This window comes from Astatotilapia calliptera, chromosome 9 (genome assembly GCF_964374335.1).
Source record: "Astatotilapia calliptera chromosome 9, fAstCal68.1, whole genome shotgun sequence".
In the NCBI taxonomy this organism is placed as follows: Eukaryota; Metazoa; Chordata; class Actinopteri; order Cichliformes; family Cichlidae; genus Astatotilapia; species Astatotilapia calliptera.
The window spans coordinates 28069118-28094137 of record NC_137430.1 but is presented as its reverse complement, the minus strand read 5'-3'; the positions used below and the strand labels follow the sequence as shown (position 1 = coordinate 28094137).

At 40.5% G+C, this 25020-nt stretch overlaps 1 protein-coding gene across 1 annotated transcript in view; it reads right to left on the bottom strand.

The window, feature by feature from the left end:
• LOC113029368 (cadherin-10-like) overlaps positions 1 to 25020 on the bottom strand; it is a 71515-nt gene that overhangs the window by 29129 nt on the left and 17366 nt on the right. Inside the window, exons 2-4 of the mRNA XM_026180204.2 lie at positions 18060 to 18456; positions 4421 to 4715; positions 2400 to 2519 (exon numbers count right to left, since the gene is read on the bottom strand). Coding sequence (XP_026035989.1) covers positions 2400 to 2519; positions 4421 to 4715; positions 18060 to 18293 — 649 coding nt within the window. The 5' untranslated portion in view covers positions 18294 to 18456. The remainder of the gene's footprint in view (positions 1 to 2399; positions 2520 to 4420; positions 4716 to 18059; positions 18457 to 25020) is intronic.

The window sequence follows — 25020 nt, the reverse complement described above, 5'->3', positions numbered from 1 at the left end:
AAACCAGACTGCCATCAACACATGGCTGTCAACATCAGATTTTCACTACACAGTGATCACAATCAAATAAATGAATGACGACACTGTGGCAGTGGATATCATAATATATGATGATAATATAATATATTATCATCATATATTATCTAACTTTTAAAGTTACATACTTTACAGTATAAAACATGTTCAAATTACTGTTGTTGTGAATATAAATAAACCTGAAATGAATTTAACTGAATTAAATTGGTATAACAACAAGCATTAAAATCAATATTGCACCCCTGCCGTTGCAGCTGCCGCAGGATAATGCAACATCCCAAATCTCAACACTCCACACATTTGCTAAAAATCCTTGAATTCAGTCCCTGCTGTGTGTGAGAAAGTGTCAGTGTTGAATCTTATATTTCAGGTAAAAGTATAAAAAGGCTAGATTTTCAGAGATGAAGGACAAGAAATTCTTCCCTGTCAAAGCAAAGGTGAGAGTTAATTAGCTAATTTTTGGTAGCTACCTAACTTTGATCCATCAGTCTAAAATTTCAGGGTCGCCATGGTCAGCTTTCTAGGTCACCTGTGACAAGGCAGTAACATTTTAAAAAGGTTATATGACATAAACCTAATTAAAAACTTATTTCCAAAGTTATTTAAAAGAACTCAGCACCAAGAACCAGAGTCAGGGGAAGAAGGAGATTGCTACAATTTGACCACTTTTTGATTCCATGACGTGGTTAGAGGAGTGTGTTTAAATAGGATCCAACATGCAATGAACAAGCACAGTGGTGTTGCTAGTCGATTTACCAACTATCTGACATCAGCTGGGATAAAAATAACTGGCTGTGGCACCAGTAGAGCTTACTAGATTGAGCAGGTGACCCACATGCCGAAAGGCTAGTGCGGGGGGGGGGGGGGGGGGGGGGGCTGGGTTAGAGTCTGATCCGGACCACATCCTGCTTTCCTGTCTACTCTACAGCCCTGTGAAAAATAAAGGCTAAAAAGAGGTCTAAAATAAATCTAAAAAAAACAAAAAACTGTTGGAATGCATAGGAAAGACTCATTCTGTCCAAAAGCTGTATATAAAACAGATATAGTAAACATTTAGTTAGTTTTAGCCCCTTAAACCTTTTGCCATTGAAATGTTAGCTGTTTGAAAACATATGTGCAGCGTGGTGCTCTATTTGTGGGCATAACATGTCACAAAGAGAGGCAGCAGTGGGTATCACCACACTTTCCCCCCCTAACATTTTACATATTTAAGTTTATGAAGGACATAATAAGGAAAAGCTTCGCCTACTTAAAAAAAAACAAAAAACGGCTTTTAGCAAAGTTTTGTGATGGTGAATTTACGGGGCTCTCCGATAACATGTCAACTAAGATCCATCAAACATTTGTGTTCAGGCGTCTGTACCGAGATGATGTGGGAATGATGCTCTGAATCCTTAACCCTTTAAGACCTACCATAGAACCAAGTCCGCCAGAGCTTATATTATATTTTTACATGTTGTAGTGCCATTTTTGGGAGCATTTCAAGTTGATATACATCAATACAACCATTATAGCCCACATTTTAATAATATGTATGCATTAAGTGCATAGTAATTACATACATTTCAAAAAAGTGCAATAAACTACAAAAAAATTTTAAATCGTTTTTGTTTTTTTAACATATATTTCTAGTTAGAGAAATTTAAGAGGCTTATCCCTCAAAACTGCAAATACAAAAAAGTTGCACAAAATAGTTTCCCATCACAGGAAATTTATTTTGAGTGTCTTTATAGTTTTATTTTTGAAATACACCAATTTTTCTACACTGCAGGAAAAACGAAAATAAATATTATGATGCAAATTTGCAAAAAACAGCATGTGCATCAAAATAAACCATTTCCAGCAGTGCAATATGAGCTCTAAACATCCCAGAAACAATACAGAAAGTCATAAAGTCAAACATAACTTTTAAAAACACCAGTATAGGCTCATAAGGCCCTGAAGGCAAAAAACTACATTTCCGCAAAATGACGTCACTTCCGGTTTCGCGCAGGTCGTGGCGGGCATGCGATAGTTCGCGATGCTGGACATAGGAAGTGTTACAAACAGCTGATCGGATCGGCAAAGCGTGTTTCTGGAATATTATATTATGCTCTGACCGGCTTTAAAGGGTTAAGAGTCGCCCCCTACTGGTCACTGAATATTACAAAATAAGTAGGTGGAAAAAAAATGGATAAAAATATTTAGACTGATTGCTTGACAACCTGACTGACTGACACTGAGTTGTCTGCTGTGAACTGCGTGTAATAATGTCTTTGTCTAAAAGAGATAGAGATACAAAGACGTCTTTATCTATCTACTGGAGGAATTGGGATTATTTTCAGGTGAGGTTTCTTTTTTTTTGCATTTTACTAAACACTGACCTGTTTCCGGATCCACGGAGAAGTACGGCTGGCCCTCCAGGATGCTGTAGACCACTTTGGCGCTGTTCCCGTACGTGGCGTCATCGGCGTCTGTGGCTGTCACCTGAATTACTGAGGTGCCTGCGGGTAGGAAGATTCATGACAATGATTTAGATCAACTCTTCAATACTGCTGAAAATTGCCTGCTGGATAATTGGTTAAGCTGATGCACCTTCTGATGAGGTGTCGGATCCTCTTCTAATCACGCCCATGCAGAATGTGACGGATCATTTCTGTCCCTTTGCGTTACCCAAACCAATCTTTATTCCTCGGCCACTTATACCCTTATACATGATTGATTTTTGCAGGTAATCAATAACTCCTAATGTATTTTTCTAAGTATATCTCTCTAAGCATGCCAGCAGCACCTATACTGGCTCTCTGCAAGCCCCGAGAAGCCTATTAGCGTATCCACAGATCTGGAGTGTCTGAGAAGCCAAATATCTGATAGCAGGCGAACGACTGTGATCCATTTTCTCTTCCAGAAAGGCTGAGGCCCTATTTCAGTAGAACAAAGGGAAACGGTTAGCCAAGTGCTACCTCCCAAATGGCGCCTTGCGGGGCCAAGTGTTGCCTCATTAAATGCAGAAGAAAATTAATTGAGTAGAAATATTTAATGGCAAAGTGGTATAAATATAGAATTGTGCAATACAATGGGATAACGACCTCATGAAACTTCTGTAATTTGATGTCAGCAGAGATCAGTGTGGGGTGAGACCAGAGTTTCCCTCCTTTAAAACCCATGTGATTTGTATGGATGAAGGATGTTGTAGAAATAAAAATAAAAAACAGACAGAGAAAGACCACGGCTGTCTGATTTGCTGTAAGTGACAGTTCGGGAGGATTCTTGAGCAAGTTCACCGAACCTTGATCGCTAATACCTTTAACTAGGGAATTAGACTCAAAGAGGCTTTTCTGACATGGCGGCTTTTAGAAAATATCACTGATCCACATCAGCCATCTCATCGGCAACTTTAAGCTTTCGAGACAAGAATTTTCTGACAAACAACTCAGGAATAATCACGGTTTTTTGTGCAGGGGGAGTAAATTACCCCCAACTGCAATCATTCACTTGTCAAAGGGAGGAGCGCGTCAAAATCTTGAGAGTCCAAGCGAAGGATGTCAGAGCCGTGAGACTATAATAAAACTCAAAGTGTCACATTTAAAGGGGCAGTGTCTCAAGGCAGTCACTCGTGAACACATGCTCTGCCAAGCGGTGACATCACACCTCGGTTGTTGCCATGGGCACCCGTGCTGCCCTTAGATAAGTGCCGGCCTCTCTCTTGGGGTTGCTGAACCAAGTGACAACTCTGTCACATGTCTGGGCTGCAAGACCAACGTCCCTCAGTCCCAGAAGCACGGCAGCAGCAGAAGCACAACATATAGTTCACCCCGTGTTTGCGTGCAAGTATTGATGACTTTTTTTCCCTATTGTTTATCTATATTCATGAGGCTGCTGTGTGCTTTTAGGCTGGAGCCAAAGTGCACCGTGAATTATTTCATTTGCTGTTTGAATAACAAGCAGAAAGGACGGCGCAAAAGCAGCGAATGGTGCCGTGCGGCGTCTAAGGAAGTGGCAGTGCAGAATCCACAATTATTCACTGTGATGACACAGCTGACAATGTCGGTAATTAAATTAAATGTCGTTTTAACAAGATACAATACTGTATTTAAAAGATTATCTGCACCGGCGCTGTCGAGACGCTTTTACCTTGTTTATTCTCCGGTCATAAAACAGCTCCTAGTCTTTCTCGTTTAATTAGTTGGGCCTTCTTTGTTGCGTCGGCATCATTATTATGATTGATAAAGTCCCATTGATCCGGTAAGGCTGGCATTTTATAACATCTCTATCCTGTTTGAATCATAATCCTTTTAATTCGGCTCCTCTTGCGCGCACAGGCGCAAACCTTCATTTGTGTAAACATTTAATTGTCTGATAAATAGCTCTTTTTAAGAGTCTAATATTTACGGCTGGAACGTACCAATGTCAGACATTTCAGGGACTCTGGCCATGTAGGGGTCCTTGGTGAAGCGCGGCTCGTTGTCATTGATGTCGTGGATCTTGATGATGAACTCGGACTCGCCCTCGAGCGCTTCGTTGGTGAAGCGGTTGACAGCTTTGGCGTGGAGGATGTAGAAGGCCTTCTCCTCCCTGTCCAGCCTCTTGGTGGCATGGATGTCCCCTGACTTTTCATCTATCTTGAAGAGGGTCCCGGCTCCTTCCCCTGTCAGGACATACTTCACGCTGCCATCTCCTCTGTCAGAATCCGAGTGAAGCTGTGTGGAAAGAAAGAGGGGGAAAAAAAGGAGAAAATATGATTTGGATCCCCTGCTACAACACAAAACACCCATTTCAGGCAACAGTTTGTGGCATTTTCACTTTAATGAATTTCCATTTTGCTGCTTTCTACTGCTAATTGTTATAGCACAACAGAGATTCAAACTCGACTTTATGAAAGCTTTCACATTTGCTTAATTTCCTCTTATGAACAGCAAGTGTCAGCTACCCTTTTCCACATTAAAAAAAAGAAAAAAAAGATCTCCTTGTTAGCCTGAGCAGAAATGGTGACAGTGAACAAAAATCTTCATCTGCTGCAGTCCAAGCTGCACCGCTTGATTGACGGCTGCAAAAACACATCCCGGCGATGAGCGCTTTGCAGCAAAGATGTCAGCAAAAATCACATTTCAAAGCCGAATCGTGGCATTTCTGATCGACTGCGCGCACATCGGTGATCTGACCAATCTGGGCCCTGGCAAATAAACGCTGACAGCTTTTGATAAGTGTGTTTGGTGTTATTTAACAGATTCATATCATCTCTGGTAAACTGTCATCGTGTTGTGACGATACACATTCACCTCGCCTCTGTGAAGCTCGCGTCCTGCCAAGAAGAAAGCCAGCAGCCGGAGCGTGTAAAATGTCGCATTCACTGCTACTGTTACTTTTTTACTTTTCGCTGAAAGGGCGGGTGAGGGAGGGGACACACACACACACGTCTGTGGGGTTACCAGCATGAGTGAGCACACGCCCCGCAGCCTGCCAGTCCCTGATGGATCAGCAGCAGGACCAACATGCCAGAAGACCACGAGAGCCCACTTGTGTGTGGAGCTCCTCGTTATTATTATTTGCTCTGTTCCTCCCTATCTAATGTTTAATTTTTTTCTGCATGAACAGCAGCTTAGCATGCTCTGACATTTTAATTCCACAGCCAAATCTCCCCCACCCCAACCACACACACACACACACACAACATATTTATCTCCTAGAACTCATCAAAAGCTTGTCCAGTCTTTTCTCCCCTCCCACTACTTCCCATCCTACTTCCCTTTCCCCTTTTTTAATAACCAAGGACACAGTAATAATTGCAGGGTGGGGTGGCGGGGGAGGTAGAGGGCAAAAAAGGAGAGCACATGTTTGCAGACACGGGCAAACATGTCAAGCATAAACCGAGGCAAACGCCATCCGAATGTTTACCCGCGTAAGTGGATGCCGGGATGTAATTCCGAGGTCCGTTATTGACACCTCATTAACTCAAGTGAGCCGGCACGTTTGATTTTGCCGGCTTGAATGCTTATTTTTTTCTCCCTTTTGCGCCGGTAGTTTCTGTTGTGTCTATAAAGGTTCTTGGCTCAGCCGGTGGACAGACTGAGGGGGGGATATTGTGCGTCGCAGCTGGGTCACGTGGGACCACATTGCAAAGTCTCCCTTCTCATCATATATTAAAAAGCTTTTCATCGCAGGTGCTCGGAAGTTTTACTAATTCATGCTGTTTTATCAGGGCAAAGCTGGCACATGTGAGATGAACAGCTTTGTGGATTAGCATCTTTAACACTGTTTTGTTCGACTGCTTGAATGCTGGTAAAAAAAAAAAGACTGTTTTCATTCCTTTCTCTGTCTGTCTAACCAAGCCAGTCAAGTGTGTTGCAAAATTTTGACTATCCTCGGATTAGGATCTCGAGTGGAGCACTGTTTCATTCACCCACTTTGAATTCTGGTCAAAACAACTTTCCTGTTTTGTTTCGGGGTTGGGTTTTTTTTCGCTCTGCCTAACCAAGCCAGGAGAATATTCTGCAGAATTGTATTTGTTTTCTGTTCTGCTTTACAGTACGTGCTCCCAAACAGAGACTCAGTTGGCTGAAAACAATCCACTTCAACATTATTATCTTTCCCCCGCTGTTATAGCTGCAATGTCCTTCTCTATGATTGTCTATCAAGCTGCCTATCTCTGCCGGCACGACAATTCAGTTAATAACTGTTGAGTCCTCTCTTTCGGCTGAGATGTGAGATAGACAGTGTGACATATGCTGTGTCGACTGTCATTTCTATGGAAACAGAGAGCTCTCGTGGTTTTGAAGACTTCCTCCTTGCTACACTGAAGGATATTACAAGGAAGCTCGGAGTATCGAACTCCAGCACTTGCTGCAGCGACCCCGTCCCTCCCAGTTGCCCACCTTGCCGGTGAGGAAAATTTACTGCTGCCCTTCTACTCAAATTAAGGAGGGGGGTGGTAAGAAGAAAAAAAAGACTCTCTTGGAAATCAATGTGGCAGCCCAACGTGCATTCACAAAAGCCCTTTGATCAATTTATATCGAAAATACAATTAAACTGTCACAGGGGGAGAAAAGAAAGCCACATGTGCATTCAGTTTGGTCACCAAGAAGCCCTGGCACATCAATAGCTTGCCTTTTCTCCTATGCCCTCCTATGGCACCAAATCGTAAAAAAAAAGGCAGGGAGCATGATGCTATATCCATTAACACTTGGACTTCTGGTCTTTTAAAAACAGAAAAAAAAAAAGCTCTGCAAAAAAAAAACTTCAACAGAGCCATTGCTTTCCTAAAGGCAGAGTTCAACATTTAGGGAATGGTTAGAAGACTAATGCTACAGTCACATCACACTGTCTCATTTCTGTTAGCATACGACCCCGCTGTGTACACCATTTAAACTGTGTGGCAGGGTTGGATGGTTTGGGTGAAGTACTACTGCAAATACTGACTTTTAAATTACACGGAAGAACTGAAGAAAAAAAAATACATTTTTTTCTTTTACAAACTGTAAAAAATACACATCAGAGCTAAACTGGACAGCCACTCTCTAGTAAGTAAAGTTAGACCTCAGTTACACAGTTCTAGTACTGGTCAAAGACTTCAATTCAATTCAAATTTATTTATAAAATTGAATCACGACAACAGTCGCCTCAAGGTGCTTTATATTGTAAGGTAGACCCTACAATGATACATACAGAGAAAAACCCAACAATCATATGACCCCCTATGAGCAAGCACTTTGGCGACAGTGGGAAGGAAAAACTCCCTTTTAACAGGAAGAAACCTCCAGCAGAACTTCCTGGCAACTATCAGTTGGTAGGGAACAATTTATATTCCACGGCCAGTTGACGAGTGGTTGCTGGCTATCACGAGGTGAAATTGGTTGCAAAGCAGTACGGAGTTGCACTGAAAATCTCTTTGACATTGATTTGGTCCCTAGCAGGTTGATATAGTTACCTGCAGTTTGTATAATTTTCAAACGTGTTGGTTGCAATAGTATAAGACTTTTATTCTGAAATTGAAGGTTTTCTCCATTAAGTCCATGTTTTATACTGTCTATGTGCCTGGTACAATCTATCACTTTTAGCTAGGTAGCTAGCATTGCCTTGTGTGACATTGTCCTCATCCTACTAGAGTTACTATAGTTTTATATTTTTAATTGATTTATGGAAGATTTGCCTGGGTTTCAATTTAGCCTCAGTTTTGCTTTAATTTGATTTAAATGCTTTCATGCCTGTGAAAACTGATCTGATTGTAGGTTTCATTAGCTTCATTAAAATGTACAACTATAAAATTATCTGACGCAGTATCATTTACACATCACACTGTCACTAAACACACAGATGCCAGGAGGACTTTTCATATAGTCTCCTGATTGTGATGACAAAACTGGCAGAACAACTTAAACTAAACTAAAACTAAAAACTTTGCTGTATATTTTTCATTTATTTTACTTAATTACTTGATTAATTATTCCAAATGTTATGTTTTGGGTTTTTTCTCTTACTGGCTAAAACATTGTTGGTGGACTAGATAGCAACCTTTTCCAAATTTAAACTTTTAGCCATTATGAGTACACTATCAGGATAGCTGGTTAGCTTAGCACAGCAAGAAGTTGCTTTTAAAAATTTCAAATATTTTATAACAAGACAAAACTGCAAACGTGAACCAACATTTTTTTTCTCACTCTTAACAAACTGAAGCCTTTCACTGAACCAAATAACCAGATTGTGGCAGCACTTCTGCTATAATTTTATTCATATTTAACAAATAAAAAAAGTACACATTAGTTTTTGAGTCTCACACTGAACTAGCAGCATGTTTGTACTCTCTGCTCATACTGCCTTCATATTAAATCATTTTTTGCTTTTTAAAGAACTTATTTTAACATTGCACTCAACAACAAACAAACCCTCCCTAACAAGAAAAGTAACTTCAATGGCCAAACTGCTTTATATGTCTTCACATCAATATATGGTCCGCATATAAGGGTGACGTGGGCCACAAGTGATCCCCCGGCCGCAAGTTTGAGACCCTTGGTCAAGTTACTGATTTGTAGATTTTGCAACCTTTAGAAATATTACTTTAACGTTGCGCTAACCAGCTAATTAAGCATGTTATTCGTCATACAGATTTGAATTGAAAGTAAGTAAATGATCAGAAATGTAAAACTAACAGTTATGATTCTTTTGGTAAATGGTAAATGGACTGGTTCTTATATAGCGCTTTTCCACTCTTCTGAGCACTCAAAGCGCTTTACACAACTTGTGCATTCACCCATTCACACCCATTCGCACAAGCACAACTGACATTCACACACATTCATACTCCGATGAATGCATTGGTCAGTTTTGTACTCTCACTTATTTAACAGGATTATACATTTACTTAAATGTTAAACATTATGCAGTTACAGAACTTTGCAAATGAGATTAAAATCTCATTAACTGGCTAGGATTTGGTTGAAATCCTTCTTTAACACATTTAACTGTGTCAAAACAGTTTGTAATAATGTTTCTAAAATTAGTGTCTGTGTCTGGAGGGATAAAAGAATATGGAAGGAATGTGGAGAGTAGTCACACTCTCATCAAGAAAAAAAATGAAACTTGATTTCAGAGAATACTTGAAATGAGTCGATTTGCATGGGAAACAGGCTGAAATGTTCTCACTTTTCAACAAAATTGGAGTTCAAGGACTCAATCACAGAGAAAAATGACTCGTGAGGAAGAATTCCTTGTGAATTGTCTGTGAAACAAACTATAAAGCCTTTGCTTCAAGCCTTATATCATCAATAATGGCCTATATATATCAAAAACCCTTCATTCAATTATCCCACTTTGTTAAGTGACACGATAATATTTGTAAAAGCTTGTAATTTTCCCCCAACAATGAAAAACAAACATATTTCTGTTCCTAAATGCTTCATCTTGCAGTTTGAAGTGGGCTGAGAGGTGAAGTGGCACTCATCAGACATCTGTGCGTGATAACTTATAAGCGAGCTGTCTTTGTTTGTGAAATTAATCAGCTTCAAGAGCAGCAAATGTTAGCGCTGACTCGATCTGGTCGCCATTTGTGCTTCACTCGAGTTAGGCCAGAAAGATGGCACTGGAAACAGGCTGCTTAGGGCAATTAGCCAGTTAGCCTTTAAGGCCTTGTGTCCTGGCCTGTCGAGAACTGGCTGCCTTCTATGTAGCCAGATGGTAGCCTCAGACTGTGTACAAAAATAGCCTATCAAATGTCTGTTGATGTGTAAACTTGAGATATGCAGTGAGAGCGGCTGCGACATGAAGGTGAAATGTCACTTAACTTACAATCCTCACTTGTGGACATCTGACATCTCTTGTTTTGTGCATAATTTTCAGCATGTTTTATTCTAATTACAGGCAGTTGTCAACAGTGTAACTTTTTTGTATCACTTCAGCTACTAAACAGTCATAAATACACGTTTAGTGCTTTTTTTAAATGATAATTTTTGCTCTTGGTATCACAGTAGGTTCAAATTTAGATACGTTTGCACTGCATGACATTACTAAGAAGTGTTGCTTTTGTCTTTAATTAAGTGTTGCTTGAGCAGAAAGAATAATGCAACCTCTTTGCAAAAAAATAAAAATAATTTAAGTTATGTTTAAATAGGAAAAAAAACGAAATTAAATGAATGAATGTTGATACCATCTACATTTGGATTGGCTGCCTATAAACCCTGCTTTCACCATCCAATTCTCTCTGCCTCCAGGTACGAAATCTACAATGCAAACCAACACAAAGCAGTAGTATTGGTAACTTTCCTCAGGTGGGTGGAATGGTGGAAAAATTTAAGTAGGAAACCCTAACCAGCTAAAGAAAGAGTTCTGTTGTTAGGCGAGGCAAAGAAAGCAAAGAAAGAGACTGAAAAGAGAGACTGCATTGCTCCTATATTAGCTTCTATTCATTGGTTCTCAGCTATACTCACAATTCAGATCCTTAAAAAGTTCCAAATGATCAGTGCCCACGTCTGAAAGACCTCACTGCTCCATATTATCCCAAATGCAGGACTTCGCGCTTAGACTGCAGGCTATTAAAGATTATTCTTCAAACGTTCCTTTTCATGAAGCTTACAGTCAGGGCTGGATCAGGTGACCATGAACCAAACTTTAGTCATAGGACCAGGCTGCTGGGGGACTTCCTGTGATGCACTCCCATGCCTTTGTTTACCTTTTATCACCACTAGTTTGCGTTTTCTTCTGTTTGTCCCTGAGTCCGGTTCCTCTGTGGGTCACTTCCTATTAACAGGGAGTTCTTCCTCCCCACTCTCACCAAGTTCCTGCCTACAGAGGCTCATCTGATTAATGGGGGTTTTCTCTTTAATGCTTTAAGGTTACCTTGATACAACTGTTGTGACTGTTGCCAAACAAATAAAACTGAACTAAACTGGAAACCTCAGGTTGGGATTAGCAATGGTAGCAGCTCCAGCTGGTTCAAAAGCGGTCAAAATTTTTTTACTGTTGTTCCTCTACAATAATTAAAAGGGTTGTTATAGTCAAGTGTTGAATTCTAAAAAGATACACTACTTGACCTATTCTATCTGGAACTGTAAAATTAATAAACTCTTGTTGCAGTTGTTACAGCCATGCAAAAACAACACAATTCTTCTACAAAAAATATTTAAATGCCCTTTAATCCGTTGTTTGTGGCGTTCTCAGTAAATGCAATCCAAAACATGCTTTATCTTTTTAATCTGTGAGGAAAAAGCCTGAAGCAACTGTTTAATTAAGAAGCGTAATATAATATAATATAAATATATAATATAAATGTTAAATGGTCATTTTGTCAAGACTGTTGACTTGAATAGATGAACATTTACATTTTAACTGCTTCAAGAACTATTTTGACTGCAGATGTGTCAAAGGTTTCAATATGTTGGCGGCTCTACTGTTAAAGTCTAACTATTCTTTGCTCTACTTCAGTAAACAACATTGTTTAAAAGCTTAAATATCTCTGTGTGTTTGTACTGAATCAAGAATAAATTGATGCAATATTCCATATTTTATATTTCTTTTTTTTTTTTTTTTTTGGCCTGTCCCGTTTGGCTCTTTTGCCATCATTTTATATTTCTAAACTGTAAGATTTTTGGTTTGTCTTGAGGAAGAAGGGATCCGTTTTAGCATCAACGTACTTGGCAACGTTGAATTTCTTTTTTACAGTATAAAAATTTTAATGACATTAAAATGAGACTCTAAAGGCTTTGATTCCTCATTGAGACCATCACTTGGCTCAGTTAAATTTTTTAATAAGTTGACATTTTTGTTTCCTTTGTGTCGAACTTTCTTGAGCAGGTGGGGCTGCTTTCACTCAGCCGAATAATGCCGGGCCAACGAAATACTTGTGATGTTGATGAGAGAAGATTAATTAATCTGACAAAACCAGCGGGTGTTTTAAACACTGGTAGGCAGGTGATAGCATGGAGATAATTGCAGGTGCCCTAGACATGTTGGCGTATCTCTCTCAGATATCACTTCGCCGCTGCAACGTTGTCAGACAGATGTTTACCGGGTGTCATCACCGCAAGACCTCATCGCGCCCGTTTCCTCCGAAGCTCACGCCCCCCCTCGTGCCCACACTTCCCAGAACACAACAGGGAACTTATCGCCCAATCAATAAACACTGCCAATGCATGCTCCAGGTCGCCACTGGAGACCTGCAGGGGCTGCCATGTCTAGAGTACAGCCAGGCCTGCGCCATATTGCAAACTCCTTGCCTCTGTGCCAAGGTGAGCAGCTGGTAATAGGGGGGAGTATGAACGGAGACCAAAAACCACCACCACCACCCCCAGCCCCCCCACACACAAAAACAAAACACACAAATCCCTGCACCTTTCCACTGCCATAAGACTCGCAAGTCCTTTCCCCAGGATGCCTCAACCGCTGAGTCATACAGGGCTGTGGAGCGTATTATGTCTGTATTCATCAGCCTTTTTTGTCTTTTCTGTGAGTTCTAGCCTATTACTGGAGGCTAGTATTTGCAGGTGCGTGCATGTGTGTGTGTTTGCATGTACGCTGGGGTGTTTGTTCACTACGCTGAAGACTCTACCCACCAGGCCCAGAACCACTGGGGCCTATCAGGGGCTGTAAATACTTTATGAGATATGATAGTGCAGCACAAACACTCCTCAACCACAGGCCATTAACCATTTTCAGTGGATATGTGCCCTTTGGTAAAGTAAGAAATAATGAAATAAACAAACATTCTCTTTCCCCCAGTGACAGCCCAGGCCCTCTGAGGCCTGTATGCAGCTCGCCTGCTAATGAGAGGCAGTGCAAGGCTTCCCTTTCTGCAGGAAAAAGAAAATCATTGGCCAATACAGCGAGATCAGCAGCCAACCAGCTCCCCCAACAAGCCACTGCCAGAGTCTTTTCCATCACATCTTGATCGCTTCTCTTAATTTCTTCCTGTTCCAGCTGCTTTTGTTACGCTTGCTCTGGAAAAATTGCAATTTCATTTGTTAGTACTTCACAGCTCGATAAAGCTGTTGTAAAGAGCAAAAATAAATAAATTTAAAAAACTAAGCCGAGGGAGATTGAGTTTACCAAATAACTGCAGACGTGATGTTGTAATTCAAGAGCAGTTTCATCATTCTATCTTTTACTGTGTGTCAAGCGCAGCTCCCTTGTTTATAATAACCTGTCATTGTGTTATTTCCAGTTGTTTTTTTTCCATCACAAACAAAAGCGGTTTTGTTCCACGCTGTGCTCACCGGCTGCCACAATGTCATTCGCAGTGACAAAAGCCTTCTCTTTTGTGTTTCTTGTAGTTTTTCACCCATTCGGAGCCTTTACATGGCAAAAAATACGGCCTCCACCTGAGGATACAGATGCAGATGCTTGCACTCTATGTTGAGCCATGTGTTCAACTCAAAAGCTATTCATTCCCTTTAGGGCTTCATTCATCACTTGTACTTTATCTGGCAATTACCAAACAGTAATTGCAATCAGATAAGATCTACATACTGCAATCCTATGTGACAACTGGCTAGTGAGCTGACAATGAGGAAAAGCACCCAGCTGCACGTACTTAGGAGGGGAAACAACAAGTGCTCACAGTCATGATTAAGTGCGCTGCTCGAAGGTTGATGCTTTAATGGTGTCTTCGGGATATGGGCTCTTAGGTCGCGGCCTCCTACTCTCTAAGTATATACCTCACTCAGATAATCCATTCTTCTTATGCTATTAGTCCCTTTACAAGCTAAAAGGACAAGTGGGACATCAATCACCACTCTCCAAAGACAAAGTGGTTTGATCAAGCTCTGTATTTACTTTTGATCTTCATTCATTCTGGGGTTTTCTTTTCAACTTTTTTTTTGTTCTTTCTTGTATTTACTCGCCCGCAAATGTTGTAATCCTTTTAGGCAAGAACTGAAAGTCAACCCTCACTCGGGGAGGACGTATGTTGCAGAATCTCATTTGGTTGGATGACTCCATCCTCCGTGGACGCATGATAGGAATGCAAAGCACTAGCCCCATTCAGCCCCTCGCACAAAACAGCCTTTCTTCCGACTCAGACATCCTGACCTTGCCACAACGCTTCACAATCTCCTCAATTACAGTAGGTTGGAAGAGGAGACTGATATCTTGACTTCCGCTTCGCTGCATGTAAAGCAAGCATTATTTGGCCCATCTTCTTGTGCACCCCCTCCCAATGTTATCTGGGTCGACACTGTGTTTTCATTTTGTTGAACAAATAATACCTTCAGCGGAAGTCATATTTCACTGTAGGGCAAGACAGCCGCTTTAGGATGGTTTGATGTGAGTGGAATGGACATTGTGCAAGCAGCCACAGAGCTGACAGTAAGCACAAAATATATTGGACAGCCGACAGCAAACAAAGCCCGGGGATGGATGGATGGAAGTCCGATATGTGAGCATTACCCGATTGGAGTATCACGTCACGTCGACTAATAGATGACGGGTTGATTCTCGTATTCGCGGGGACAGAATGATACATTCGTATACAGGACTTTATTTGTTGTGAAGGATGTCATTAAGCGGCGATCGTTGCCACTGAGTGTAGTTTGCAGAGGACAATTACATAGTGTATGTATTATGGTACCGAGACTAGGCACCACAGGTAGTTAGGTTCTGCCTATCAGTGCTATTATAGGAAATGAATATCAAAATTGCTGTATCACAAATTCAAAATTTTCTGTGTGTGTGACTGTAGCATGTAAACGAAGCAATATTTGGTGAAATGTGCATTAACTTGGACTGATAAATAACAGATCGCTGTCTTCATAAATATGTATTGACAAGACAGCACATAATGAGGCATTTTTAGATGAACATAAATAGCACTGCCTCAGTACTGAAAGTTCACGTTGTGTTTCGTAGATGGCGTCTTCATGCAAACTGAAAAACAAAAAGGTAAACAACTAAAAAGCATTAAGAAAAAAGACACTAAACAGAGAATCTAGGGACTGCAAGTTCTAATTTGCAAGAAGCAGTTCATTACTATCGCTTCTTTTGCACTGGTGGGTGATACGTTTGATTTTCCCATCTGGCCAGTTTCAGACGTGGGGAAAGCCACAGTCCCATTATTTTACTTACAGCAAACACCATTATGGAAAGGCTTGTTGAAACAATGTATAAAAAATGAATATAAAATAACCTTTTAGGGATTATGTTTTTCAAGTCTTTTCAGCTTTTCTTAAGAAACATAGATTTCAGGGGATTAATATATTTTCTATATTTTGGAAAAAGGCAAAAGAACGTCTTCCAAAAAAAATTATAAAATATTTTTCATGTACGTCATTTAAAGTGAGTCGTCATAAGTCTCAGGTTATTGCACGTAAAGTGACAAGTGTGCCCTTGACCTTGATGCAAGTGTGACCTTGCATAATATGAATAAAGATCCAGTAGGTGAGCATTCTGTGCAATTTGGATCAAATTACAGAATAACGATTTTTGCAAATTGTGGACAGAGAAAGAAGCGACGTCTTCTCACAGCATGAAACCCATGAACTAAAACCAAAAATGGCCTATTCTGATATCTTAGCGTCAGGTTTAGGGTCAGTTTTGGAGTTTGGAACGATAACTTACACCTCACTATGTTAAAATGTCTTGAATACAAATGTACAATTAAAAATAGAAAACTATTTAAAATTTTGTTTGTTTGGGTCCTAGGCCAACAGTGTTGGAGTGTTTCTTGGGAAAAAAAATTTGAGCAAAAATTGCCACAAAATTTGCAAAAGTAAGTACAGACTAGAACCAAAGTAACAAAGTATCCACTACCACATGTAGGCCTACATAAAACAGCAGTCCTACAGTGCCTGTGTTTGTGCAACTGAATCAAATTAAAAAAATCCTACATTAAAAAACACAAAACAAAAGAAAAAGTTTCAGTTTAATTTTGACAAAATCCAGCTGCAGATCAAGGAGACTGACGGCCTTGGCGTTATTCATTTAAATAATTAGATTCATCTAGTTGTTTGTCAAAGTCACACTTAACCACTGGAGACGGGGAAAAAAGAGCCAAATGTTGGTCTGGAGCCACAAGTTCAAGACCAGTCACTGTGACAATTTCACTGCTTTACACATTCAGATCACACACAAGCCCATGGTTTCAGTTCAAGATTTGGAGAACATTCATCAATACTCTATTTCTATTCATTTCTATTCAATTCTATTTAACCTTACTGTTCATTTTAAACTGACGCCAACTGAAAAGAGTAAACTTTAACTTCTGCTGTGAAAGTTTGATCTTAAATTTGACTTAAAGTACTATGCAAAAGGTCCTGAAAGGTCTTAAATGTAACTCGTTTACCTGCAGACACCCTGTTTACAAATCTGAATTCTCAAAGACGCCCTGATAGCAGACATATACAACCAATCTCCAGAATCTACTTTGCTGCAAACATCTTCATTACTACAGCAGTCATTGCTGTTGGCACTTTCTGGTGATCACTTATCAATTTTACAGTCCAGACAGTTTTCGTAATGACGTTGGAGATTCTGTATGTGCTGCTATTTTCTTTTCCAAACTATAATGCTGTTATGGCTGCTCTCACCAACTACTTCCTTTCATTCCCCGTGAACAAATTGAAGATGGAAATTGAAAAAAAAAATATGGGTGCAGTTTAAGCCACACCAAACGACACTTGGGCCCAAATTGAGAGCTATATGTGCATGTGTATAAAACTACGAAAACACGACTTGCTCGTTGTTATTATAAAAATAATTATAGTACATAAAATGAAAATTCTGACCATTTTTATACAGGTTTCACTATAAACATCTTATATTTTGCATCAATAGACTTTTCCCATGTTAAATCTTTCAAATGTGAGAGAATCAGGTCCAGCTCTCACTAGCCTGACCTCTGCCATTTATTTTATCCAAGTAAAAGCACCCCGAGAGTAGTGCACTCTGGTATTTTTCTTGTAAATCTTTCCTTCAGATTTTTACTTAAAGCATCCTAACTTCATAAATATTAAGTACCGACGGCACTTCTACGGGGATTTACTTTAATAGATGAACACCAGCACTATCTGAATTTGAATTAGCAACTATCTATAAGTCGAGATAGTAAATCTGAGGAGGCATTCAGTACCTACTTTTGTCACTTAGTGCTTTTTTATGCCTGACATGCTTTCTGTATGCAATGGATACGCTTTAGTGTCCACAAAAGAGTTTTAAGGTTCAATTTCCTGCCTTAATTAGCATACTATATTATGGCCATTTTGTTTTATTTCCATTGATGTGTCTGATTTATGTGCACTCACTGAAAAAGCTCTGAAAACTCATCTGCGGGGCTTATTGAGGTGTCTGTGCATGCACTTAAAACTGGTGCCTAGACAAAGCAGAACAAAAACCTAATCACTTTTTTGTTGTTTTTTATCACATGTTGTTTTGTTTAGCCTGTGTGTAATGCTTGTGTGTGAGTGGATGGTCGGATGTGGGCTCATCTTTAGTCATGACATGAAGCTGCTGTGTTTCATCTGCAGCAGGTTTCGGTGTAACAGAGCAGCTGCAGTTTGCATCTGCCTGTAGTGCAGATGCTCTGCTGCATCTGACAAAGAAAAAGGAAAGAAAGTTGAGCATTGTACTACCTTTCCGACGTACTGCTTATCGGTCCCGGTGTACTCCTCCAACAAAAAGAACTGGTTCCACATCCAACCTCGCTTAGAGCGTCTCAGTGGCACTCCGTTGGCATCCTGTCCTGTCAGTCCTGACCCCCTCCGCCCCCCTGTAGTCCTTCTCAAGGCCCTGAGCCCTTGACCTGGAGAGCTGAGGTGGACCATGGCCCACAGCACCATTAATATGCAAACTTTCCTTCTATCCATGGCCACGCCACCACAGCCTTCTGTTTTCTTTCCACTCCTCAGTGGTCTGTGTCCAGGGTTTTTTTTTTGTTTGTTTTCAGTCAGAGTATCGGATCAGTTCTCATGCTGTAATCTACTGAAGCAGGAAAGGCTCCTCAGACTCACATTGGGCGGCAACCAGCATCTAGAACATTTACAAAGACAAAGCAGAGTGTCAATATTGGGAGGAGAGGAAGTAATTTGTTACTGCACAAGCTCTCGTTTTGTTTCATAACCTGTCGTTAACACCAGCTTAGTCTTCAGTGCACAATAACAAACATATATCTTTAAACACATCTTAAGAATCTACTGATATGAAGATCTATGAAGTCATTTTATAGCCACAAAACCTCAATCTTAAACATAAGGAAAAGAAGGAATTTATATTAGAAATGCAAAAAAAAAATCATTTCACAAAGACATTTCCATCCAAATCCTTGCCTTTACATTTCCCTTCACTTCTCATCGCTGAATCGCTTCAGTGAGCTTTCACTTTCCCTCCAGATGGAACTGATCAGCAGGAAAAAACCTGCGCGCTACAGGTGGTTTACTGCTGCTGGGAGCTTTCGTTTGCTTTCGCAGGTGAACTGAAATTAATTAGTTGTAGATTTTGTAATGAGCCAAACCTTCAGCAAGGTGCAGCTTCTCAAATGTGAAGATTGGCAGTTTCTCTGTGCTTTACCACATTTCCTAAAATAAACATTGGTAGTCTCGACAGTTAATAGCCATGGGTGTGGTTGATATGAACAAACACAAGCTGTACTCCAAATGAAAGACAAAAATAAATAAATGGCTGAAAAAGTTTCACAGAGACAAACCTATAAAACAACCCAAAAGATGAAGATTCATTTTTGTTTTGGAGGCAGTCCAATGCTTGGACTTTTTGATCATTAAAACGGCTGCACAAAGTTTTCCAAGTCAGGTGCATCTCCAGAGCTCCAAGAGAACTGCTATCAAGAGCTCAAACCCACGACAATAAATAACTTCAAGCATGTAGGCAGCAACGGGTTTGCATTTTTCTGAATTCTATCACAATTAATTGCTGTATTATGAAAGTTTGTATGTAATTACCAACTTGACCCCTTTCTCGTCGCAGACCGATTCCATTGTGCTGCCATTTTCTTTCTGTCTTGATGCTTTGAGGTGGCAACTGACCATGTGCAGCTGCAAACCTACTAAACAACTATTTCAAAGGAAAGATATTTCAAGTTCATTGCACAGAGCTGCAGTAATTTGGGTTGTGCTGCAGTCTCCAACTAGTGTTTTCCCTAGTGTGTCTGCAGCATTATATTCACAGTTAATTTGGTCATGCAGTGCTTGATTTTCATGTTGCATTAGTGAAGCTGTGACAACATGAGTGCAGTGGGTAACTGGTTTGCATCTCCATTTTAGGAGAAAAGAATTTACATAAAAAACGCAATAATAATAATAATGAAAATCATCATCCATTTGTCATTGCTTGCTAAAGGCAGTGACCCATTAAGAGCAAATGTAAACATATCAGTGCAAGGCTTTGTTGAGTTAACATGATCACTTATTCTAATCAAACAGAAGGACTTGCAAATAATATTTGGCCTCTAATACAAGGCTGATGCAAATATAGCAATGCTGGCCTGTGCAGCTTAGATAAATAAATGCCCCGGGCATTGTTTAGACAATGTTGTATATCATTATAATTTCAACATTTTTTACATTCTGTGAATAATAGAAGTGAAACTATCTAAATGCATCACCTTGGGATTATTTAAAAACCAACTAGGTGACCCAGAAAAAGCTACATCACCCTTATTTTTTATTCCCATATCAAACCTTACACGTTGAAATCAAAATGCTCACGTCAAAAGATTTCGTGAAAATCAAATACAGGAAAAGCTCGGCACAAGACCAAAATGATAACAGGAATGCGAAGGGCAGACACGCTCACATTTCTGTATGCTGAATGTCAGTCATCTGATTGATGGGCAGGCTGAGTGCTGCCTAACACGATAAATTTAAGATTAGTATGTTTGCACATCAACGTATAGGCTTACATCTTGTACAGCATTTGTAGAGCTTTATCTGAATTAAGCCTCTGAATCAACATCTAATAGAGTACACGGCTGTATGTGGAGCGGCCCGTTCTATCTTTTTAAGCAATCTGCTTCTGCACACTTTATCTGACCCAGCAGAATGCCAATGGAGACCCCGGGCAATGTCGAGGCCCGTTTATTACCTTAAGATCAGGGTAAAGATACTGAACAAAATGACTGTTTGCAAACCATACAGAATGGCCCTTACGTGGGCGGCAGAATATCTGCGCTCTGTCATTTCTCCCACCCATTCTCTTTTTCTGTCCGCTGTCCTCCAAAGGCCAGTGAACACTGGCAAATGTAAGAGGGAAACGAAACAAGAAGAACAGCAACAGGACGGAGGTGGAGGAGGAGCAGAAGGTAAAAAGAGAAAGAAAGCCATGTATTATGCTTTTGTTCTCATTATTCCTCAGCGGCTGGGCGATATCCAGGCCGCCAATGTTCCTCAGCTGAGGTTTGGTAGGAGGGTTATCAGAGGGTCCGCTGGGGACCGTCTGCAACGTTCCTCCATATCGCGTGCTCTCAGAAGGTGGGAGCAGAGGGATGAGGGGCCTGGGGAGAGGGGCAGTGTAGCCCCAGTGTAAGGCAGGTTTGGTCAGCTTCCCTGCGCAGACTATATCAGAGAATGAGGAAACGATGTCTCTGGACATGAATTAAGTACCCTGACCTGCATGCAGAAGTGCAGCCAGATAGACTGAAGGGAGTGAGAGAAATGGAGCGAGAGAAGAGCAGGGAGAGGAAAGGTGTCGGCTGATGGGAGCAGAGCCGGTAGTGTTGTGCTGTTACAATACCAGAGTTTTTGCTGTAGATACAACACCTTAAGTTTAGTTTAAAATCTGATGCTGCAGAAATAAAGAAGAAAAAAACCCCACACATCAAACAACCGCTGAGATTCATACAAAACAGATGCCGCACTACATCGACTGGGACAGCTTTGCAGCAACTTTTGTACAGGGATTTTGATGTTGGTTGGGTGTCTTTGTAGCAGCTGCATATTTCTCCACTGTGCCAGTCTGTCAAGCTGTTTGTGGTGAAAAAGATTCGGTTCAAAACATAATGGAGAGTTTGATGCAATTGTGTGTTTTCAGCTTATTTGGCAATGTCTGCTGCATTGGCAGAGGTTCACGAAGACAGTTTGAATGTCTTATTTACTTTCACTCCTACAAGCCGATCCCAGAGATCAGCCAGGGCACAGACTCCAACGTCATGTAAAGATGCTTGTCGACTGAACTGTTTTTATTAACAATGCTGCAGCATGCTTTTGTTTGCCTTCCTTACATACCCAATGAAAAGAAAAGCGTCTCCTGGTGAGCTGGAGATCATCACAAAGTTTATCGGCAACCTTGTTTTGACAAAAGTTGAGATGCCGTGCAAAATGTAAACCAGGATACTGACTGGGAAGTGATTTAAACCATACACTTCATTGTATATCACAGATAGAAATGTGTGTATACATCTTTTTCTTTTTACTTTGGGCAACAGCATTTCGAGCTTCAGAGGTTTAAGACTCTAGTACTACCCAAACCCAATGTTTTACAGAAAAGCAAAACAGATTATTTTCTAAAAGAAATATGATTTTTTTTTGATGTGTGTCTTGGAAGAAGACTTTAATGAAAACAAAAACTATGTTTTCTGATTACCACGGGTTAGAGTTAAGGCTAGGGTTAGGACTGCTGGTTAATGCCTCAGCATCCAAAACTCAAAGCAATTCATATTGACACAAAGAGATTTTTGAAATTCTCTGAATCTCTTACTAATGTTATGCAGCATAGTTGATAATTTCCCCAGATTAATGCTAATAAGTCTTTCACAGTGGTGAGCCCGTTTACTTCTGAAATAGATGTGATTTTACTATTTTACACCCAATAATTTTACTGTTGTTGGTAATTAGTTAAATGTTGTCTTTACATTGTTTTTAATGAAAAACATAGTTTAAACGCTTTAAAACATTTTTATGCCCAAACCTTTATATTACATGTAGCACTTCTAAAACCAGAAGATTTTCAGACACATGTGTAGGTGTGCAATACTTTTTCCACAAGTACAATATTGTGCAAAAGGCTTGAATCACCCCTCATTATTATATCTTGCTAGGAAAATGGGAAATAGATGTGTTAATAGTAGTAAAAAATAGTAAAAAATAGTAATTTATTGAAACATATAAGGCAAAAAGAATTTGTACAATCCTTGAATATTTGGCATATACACAATAATACAATAGTTCCCCAGGCTTCTTCAGAGCTCTTCTTTGAATCTTGCCTGGTTTTTGTTCCATCCTCTGTGAAGATGATGCCACACTGCTTCAATAATGTTGAATCTGGGCTCTGAGGAGGCCAATCCATGACTGATTGGTCTGTTTGGTATTTCTGTCATGCTAAAAAATAAAGCTGTTGCCAATCAGATGCTTTCCAGATGGTATTACATGGTGGATCAACATCTGTTGGTACTTTTTTTGTCTTCATTGTTCCATCAGTTTTAGAAAATGAAGCCCAACCATAACAAAGCCTCCAATGTGTTTTACTGCAGACTCTTACTGTTCTATTGCTGCTGATTTGAGTCTAGCTCTGGTGTAATTTGGCGTTCCTCGTTTTGTTCAAGTTTCTCTTTTATGCCGCTTCTTCTTTTGTTCGCCACTTGTTTAGTCATTTAAGGACACACTGCACACCATGCTGAGATATACCAAGTTTTTAGCTAATTGGTCTTCTGCAAATCACCTTGCTGGTATAAAAATACTATTTTATGCAAGTCAAACTGTGTTTTCTTTGGCATTTTTCATAAATTGATCTAAAGAAAAGGGAAAAAATTATGTGTTCTCGCCACAGGCTGCTAATAACAAATATACAATTTCAAATTGGTTATTTGGTAAGTTGCCTGTTATGTGTTGACACAACGGTCCTTAACAAACACAGAAAACACTGTAAATGGTAATTTTCAAGGAAGAGGTGAATGTCTTCAGAAAGCCTAGAGAGCTACTGGTCAACACAACTTTAAAAACGTGGCAAATTGCAAAGACGTTTGGGTGACTCAAGACTTTTGCACAGTATTGTATTTAATTTAAAGGCCAAAACGTAGAGATATTTAGTTTAGAATATGAGAATCCATATGTGAGAAACAGTACCCATATTTAACTTGATATATACTAGAACCTTAAGCAGATAAACGACTATTAAAAAGACATGCTGATGAGTTTCCATTGTCCTTTTAAGGAATAAGTTACCTTTTGTACACATTTCAAAAGAGGACTGATCAGAATGGTCTTAAAAACTAACCATCTCTTCAGTTTCACAAGTGTTAAGTTGTTTATGACAAAAGAAAAATATCAGTAGAGCTGCTGCTGTTTATTTTTTCTTTGTATTCACAAGCGTGAATGATGGCGTGTCTTGTGGACTGCATTGTGGCACGACTTCAGAGAAAACCAGATTCTGTGATCTGTTAAACAAATGTCAAACCGAGTGTTTGTTTATGTCGCCTAGATGAGACGCTGAACTTCTGCATACAGGACACACGTGCCTAAAGTTAGATATCAGGTACTTACTGTGACAACACTAAGGGGCAAAAGGGGTGGGGAGTGAAGGAGAGGTAGAAACGTCCTGTCAGAGCAGCGTCAGCAGTCAGGCTAGGAGACTGGCCCATCCATTACGCTACCTGTCTTCTAGAGGCAGCCAAGGCATGCCCTGTTTTCCCCTTATGAGGCAAATTGAAACTGGGGGTTAGGTCCCCTCTTTCTCTTTTCCCTCATGCGTTGCAGTTTATAGCAGTCCCCCCTCCTCCCCCCTCTCACATCTCCATCCCCATCCCCCGGCGTATGCCTGCTTTGCTTGCATAGGCCTAAGCTGATATGCATTATCGCTGGGCTTTTTCGCTGAAAGCCAGTCACTTTGCATGTGTCCTCTGCCTGGCTCAGCACGGGGTGGGGAGGGTGGGGGTGGGGGGAGACTTCCAGGTCAACAGTGCGTGCGCTGATGGAGGCAGGTGAAAGTGAGATGGACTGTCAGGCTTCTTAATAATGCCCGTAGAGAAATAGTCTCTCAGACCACCACCCTCCGCTTTCTACTGCAACTCACAGGCCAGACGCTCTGTTTCCTATCCAAATTTGTAAGATGACTGGATGATTTTTCCCCTGCTCTCTCTCTAGTTTTTTCCCTTTTTCATTTCCCTCCCCCAACTCCCTGCTCTCTCGACTTTATGAATTTACTTAATTGACGCTGGAGAGGAGCATGTGGGACTTTGTGCTATTGATTTGCTGTAGGCTTCAGCGTGGTTGGAAATACCAGCCAGTCTCTGGGGTGGACTCATGAAGCTTTCTACCTCCAGTCCCTCAGCACTGGGAAGCCGGCCTTTTCAATGGATTTCTTCATAATGTCACTGTGGAAAGCTAATGCTTTCACTACATAGAGGGCTCCACTGTCCCTAAGGAGCGCTCGCCCCATGACCACATTTGTCATACCCTAGAAGCCATATTGTACAGTCCCCTGCTCTGATAATTCTCTTGACAAGGGACCACGACCAGGAGTAAGTCAGCTAAAGCTTGATTTTTGCTACGTCAAAAAATGTCACGGCTGGTTAAGAATGCTGCGGTGCCACGTGGAGCCCAGTGGCTACGACAAAAACGCTTGCCTCTTTACATTTATACTCTATGA